Source organism: Mustelus asterias, chromosome 13 (genome assembly GCF_964213995.1).
Source record: "Mustelus asterias chromosome 13, sMusAst1.hap1.1, whole genome shotgun sequence".
In the NCBI taxonomy this organism is placed as follows: Eukaryota; Metazoa; Chordata; class Chondrichthyes; order Carcharhiniformes; family Triakidae; genus Mustelus; species Mustelus asterias.
In genome coordinates, this window is record NC_135813.1 from 22,632,372 (window position 1) to 22,637,406 (window position 5,035).

Consider the following 5,035-nt stretch of genomic DNA (forward strand, 5'->3'; position numbering starts at 1 on the left):
CTTCATCCCAAAGTGATCGCCGGTTGCCAGCATTTTGTTGCAAGTTGTGCATGTGAAACAGTTCAAGTGATAGACCAGATCTCTTGCTCTCATCACCATTTCTGATGCTGAGATTCCGAGGTGACATCTGGCGCACCTCTGCACGGAGAATCTCCTGCGGGGGGTGGGGGGAAGCATAAATATTAAAACATTTTGATACCTTTTTTGACAAATCGTTTAAAGTCTTACATCTTTTTTTATGGTGGCTATGAATGTTCTGTAGCCGTCTAAACCGATTTAAGAGGGTTCTTTCTGAATGTATCTCGGGTGCCACACACACAACAATCAATGCAATTTGCCCCCTAACAGCACCCCCATACCGCCTCCACCCCAACCTTCCCAGCTAGCAGAGCCCTGCCAGTTTTAGTCGCTGAAGGCAGTTACTCTCAGCTGTGGAGTTTGCCACTTTCGGTTTCCAGATATTAACAGAATTAACTGTGATCCTTCTGATATAGAGGCCAGATTCGGAATGTGTTTGCTTTTGCTGTGTCGGTCCAAAATGTAATTTTTTAAAAAAATCATTCACTCTCGCGGTTGGAGTTGTCATGTCACCCTGGCCTGGACAACTTCTGGCCGTCACGGTGGGTGCTAAACATTGTGGAGGCCAGTTCCACTGTGGCGCTTGAAAAATAACGACGTGTCGTCTTTTTGTATGCATTTACTATTTCAAAAATCGTCATTATTGTAACGCAATTCCGTGCAGGAAGACATTGAGTTCCTTTTTTTTTACAATCAGTCGTTATTTGGATAATGAGTTGCTTCTGCTTTGAGGGTTCAAAGTTGAAGCACTCTTGGTGGGGCCCACTGGGAAAATCGTTTTTTAGTTTAAAGTCCAGATCATACCGCCTGAATCATTTAAATGTATTGCAGTTCCACTTTCATTAACTATTCAAACACTAGCGAAGCAAGTTATTCCGTTTGTTTTTAAACCAGGACGATTCGAAATTTAAACTATCTAGTGAAAACTCCGACCTGTTCATAACTTTAACATTTCCCGCTAAAGATTGTGACAATTTAATGACATTGCTATTACTGACTTGCATGGCATTCGCTATTTTAGCTTGAACTGAGACTTATCTATGTGGTTCCTTTCCACTTTTTCATAAACAGTGCGCATTTATTCTGTTTCAGGTAGCATGTCAAATATCTTTGGCTGCTATAAAAGCGCGTGCATGCGGAAATAAACACCAGGTTTTAATTTGGCGAGTTGCTTTAAATTACGTGGCGCGGTCCCCTAATTAGAAGATCATGCATAAAACATTACGCTCGGTGCAAAACCGCATCATTAAAAAATTAACTATTTGAATGAACTATGTAAATAAAAGTGTGCGCGGCGGAATTGGTCGCACCGGACAGTCTGGCGGTTGCGTGGTAAAATCGCGAGTAGATGGTCGGGATCTTTAGATATGTTTATTACCGGCAGCATCTTCGCGTCAAGAGTTCACTTAATTCGCTGAATGTGGATTGTGTCAGTTAGGTGATCATTTATCAGCCCCCCCCCCCCCTCTTCATATTCTCATCCATAGACTCACGTGTGTCCCTACTTTGAAAAGATGCTGGGCTTTCTCTTGCTCGCATGTTAATTTAGTTTTCCACTGCGTCCCAATAAACGTGTGAAAACATTTATTCTTTTCAAATACAGTAATGGACTCATGCTAAACTCCCTGTGAATAATCTACCATCAGTTTGGAGGGGCTTATTTTCTCCCTGCGTCCCTGCCCAATATGAATAGCTGGGAGAGTGGGGGAGAGAGAGAGTGGGGGGACTAAATCATTCAGCCAAAACAAAACAGCGCACATCTCTTGCGTTCGCCACAAGTTAAATTCAGACCATAGTTAACTAATAACTCAGAGTCAATCTAATGCCATAAACAGACCCAGTACAAATGCAGGCAGTTTAACCGCAGGTTAGTTCCTGCTCTTTCGCTGCTAAAATAGCTGCAACTCTGTGGGCCCAATGAATTGAGGATGTTTTGTGGTCAGCCAGATTATTCTAATGGACTTTTCGTACTGGGTGCTGTGCATTCCCTCATATTAAACTGCACTGTTGCCATTAAATGCTATCTAATACAATTCAGAACATCATTAGAATATTAACAGGTCACATTTCGCTGTTTCGATTGTACTCTATTTGCTACTGCCAATATCTTGTTTTTAAAAATATACATCTATATTAAGTGCCTCCAGTAACTGGTTACAAGCAACCCGGGCCTTGGCATATAATAATTTAATTGGGCATTTGAATTAAGTGTCGCGAATCATTTCTAGCAGGAATAGATAATCCTCTCGCTTCGCTTTGACGCTATGCTTTTAGCATGGTAACAGGACTCTGCAGTAAATCCATCTTAAACCTTTGGTATCTCATTGCATAAAACAATTAAAGAAAGGGCCCTGTATTAATTATTCAGGCCCAGTTCGTCACTTGAAAGAAATGCTCCCACTTTGCCCCGGTTTCAATGAGTAACAAATATGCTATCTGTTCTGAAGTGCTTCTTGACAAAGTCTAATTCATGCACATGGGTTCAGATAAGGATGGCAGTAATGTTAACGTCGGGGGTCCAAATCTGACTACTCCACTTAATTGTTGTAAAATTATGATATTCTGTCTGGCTTACTGCATGCAAAATATTGGGCCTCTGTTTTACTGCAGGTTGACAAATTGATTGTGTGTTTGTATGTGTTTTTAAAACATGTCTAGGTACCTGTAGTAATCCTCTTTGCAATAGATGCTGCCATCCTTAGCGAAGCAGGTCAATTCGGATTCCAGGGCCAGTTTACATTCACAGCACTTGAGGCAACGCATGTGCCATTGCTTGTCCACAGCCAGCAGATAATACCGGTCAGAGATCTTCCCCCCACAGCCTGCGCACAGAGCCGGTCTCTCGCTACTAATGGACGGCATAGTCTGCAAAAACACCAGCAGGATATACCCCATCAGCACCCACTTTGCAACGCACCACAGATAGGGTTACATCTTATCATCTGGGGAAAGACCATCCATTAAATCGACCATGAATCAGATTATTTTCTTTTCCAAGTTTGGTGGAGTGAATTCCACCGCCACGTTTTATTTACCTTTGCAAATGATATAATGCAAACAATAAGTATCGTGATATGTTCTAACCGAAGCTGTGCTGTTTAGTATTAAGTTACTAGTTAACCAAATGTATACATCGAAATTGCAAATACTCGTTTCTTTCTCTCAGCTCGCCGCAATGTAAAAATTGCACTTGTGCCGGCCCTTTGAGAGACTTTTAAGTTCAAATTCTCACACGCATTCAAAATGAACCTCATGAGTAACCAATGTCTACCTGCTCCGTTATGCACACAGGCCCTTTGCTTACACCCATCACCACAACTGCAGTTTAAAACATCTCATCAGTGCTGAGGTGCAGAATATATCTGCCCGCTACCAATTCCACTTTATCGAACATACTTTTGCCTATCTGGGTCCCTTATTCCTTCCCCATGCCATTAATCATATTCTCCTGGAATGACTGTCACTTTTAAAGTCGCGGCTTTAATAACATGTGTTATTATTTATGATACAGGCCTTTCCCGATCCTGAAGTCTTAAGCAACCCAGCGAAGCAGCCCGGGCAGCGGTGTGAAATAAATCAATCCGAATAAAATCAGTGTGCATTCTAACAAATCCTGTGAAACCGTTTAAACCGCATTCGATAGAGTTAGCCGTCAACTGTACCGTTATATTATTAGATTCAATTGATACATTGTACCAAGTTAAACCGCTTTTTATTTTCCATTTCATCTTTCATCAGAAGCTTACTCGGAGCAATATACCTTCAGAGAAACTCTCTTCTGCCACCGCGTTTTCTCAGTTATCTCATTCCAGTCTCCTTAACCTGAACGCACCAACCGGCTTTAATTCGCCGTTTCAATTTGTGACAAGAAAACTTCATCAAATTCAAGGGAGATACCGAAAGCAGTTGAATTCTTTACTAAGTTTTTTTGTTGTGGTTGTTGTTTCGAGAGGGAACAATCACAATTTTTTTTAAAAGGTTGCGTTACACTCCAAAAACTAGTCGGATCGGCTGGTTGGTAGAGTTTCTTATTTTAAGAAGAAAGACGTGCTGAGAATTCTCTAAAGTTGTTGGATCCCCCTCAAGTACATCTCCACTTAAAATCTGATTAATTTTAATACCTAATTAAATCATACAAATCTGATAAATGCCCCAGATGATATCGGTACGGCTGAGTGCTGGCTATTCGGTTCGAATTTTAGACATTTTGGTATCTTTGCAGTTAAATATATTCTCAATTCTGCTTTTTTTTTAAATGAATAAAAATACAGAACTTGGTGAACCGTAGGTGCACACAATTATTTTAAACAACAGTTGCCCAATCTCAGGGCAGTCCTCTGTAGATATATATAATATATAAAATATACAATTGTCAAAGCTCTGTTGCCTACCGTGTCTCTCTCCCCCATGTCTACCCCCGAGCTGATGGCTGGCTCGTTCTTGGCTCGTCTTTCCATCTCTTCCATAACTCCCTGCATTTCACCCCCTGAGATTCCGTGGAAAAGCATCGCTGACTGACGGAAATTACACGTGTCTTGTTCAGACTTCGAGCCCAGAACTTCCATAAGTCGCAGACCTAGCCCATGCATTGAGGCTCAGTTCTCTAAAAAAAAACCTCTCCCTCAGTTTTTGTTCTTATTTTTCAGAGAGGGAGAGGGGGAAAAAAACGAGGTCAAAACCACAGGTCCGGGAGAAGGAAAAGAAAAGTAATAATAATCACGTCACTTGGAATCGGTTTTTTTTTAAGGGGGGGGGGAGGGGGTTAGCCCGCTCTCTTTATACAGCTCCCATCAAGATGTGTTGTCGGTAATTGATCACATGGAGAGAGGAAAAAGACAGGGGTTTTTTTTGCAATGTCTGATCTCGATGCAAAAAGCTGCAGACTTGAAGGCTTGTTGTTTTTAGTAAGTTACTCTTCTGCAAAGCAAAGCCTTGTGTGAGTAATTGGGGAGGAGGA

General features: G+C 41.5%; 1 protein-coding gene across 1 annotated transcript in view; it reads right to left on the minus strand.

Moving 5' to 3' along the window:
- The window catches only part of LOC144503060 (LIM/homeobox protein Lhx2-like), a 22,537-nt gene extending 17,870 nt beyond the window's left edge, over nt 1–4,667 (minus strand). The window contains exons 1-3 of the mRNA XM_078227562.1: nt 4,470–4,667; nt 2,741–2,943; nt 6–154 (exon numbers count right to left, since the gene is read on the minus strand). Coding sequence (XP_078083688.1) covers nt 6–154; nt 2,741–2,943; nt 4,470–4,667 — 550 coding nt within the window. The remainder of the gene's footprint in view (nt 1–5; nt 155–2,740; nt 2,944–4,469) is intronic.
- Between the last annotated feature and the right edge of the window lie 368 nt (nt 4,668–5,035).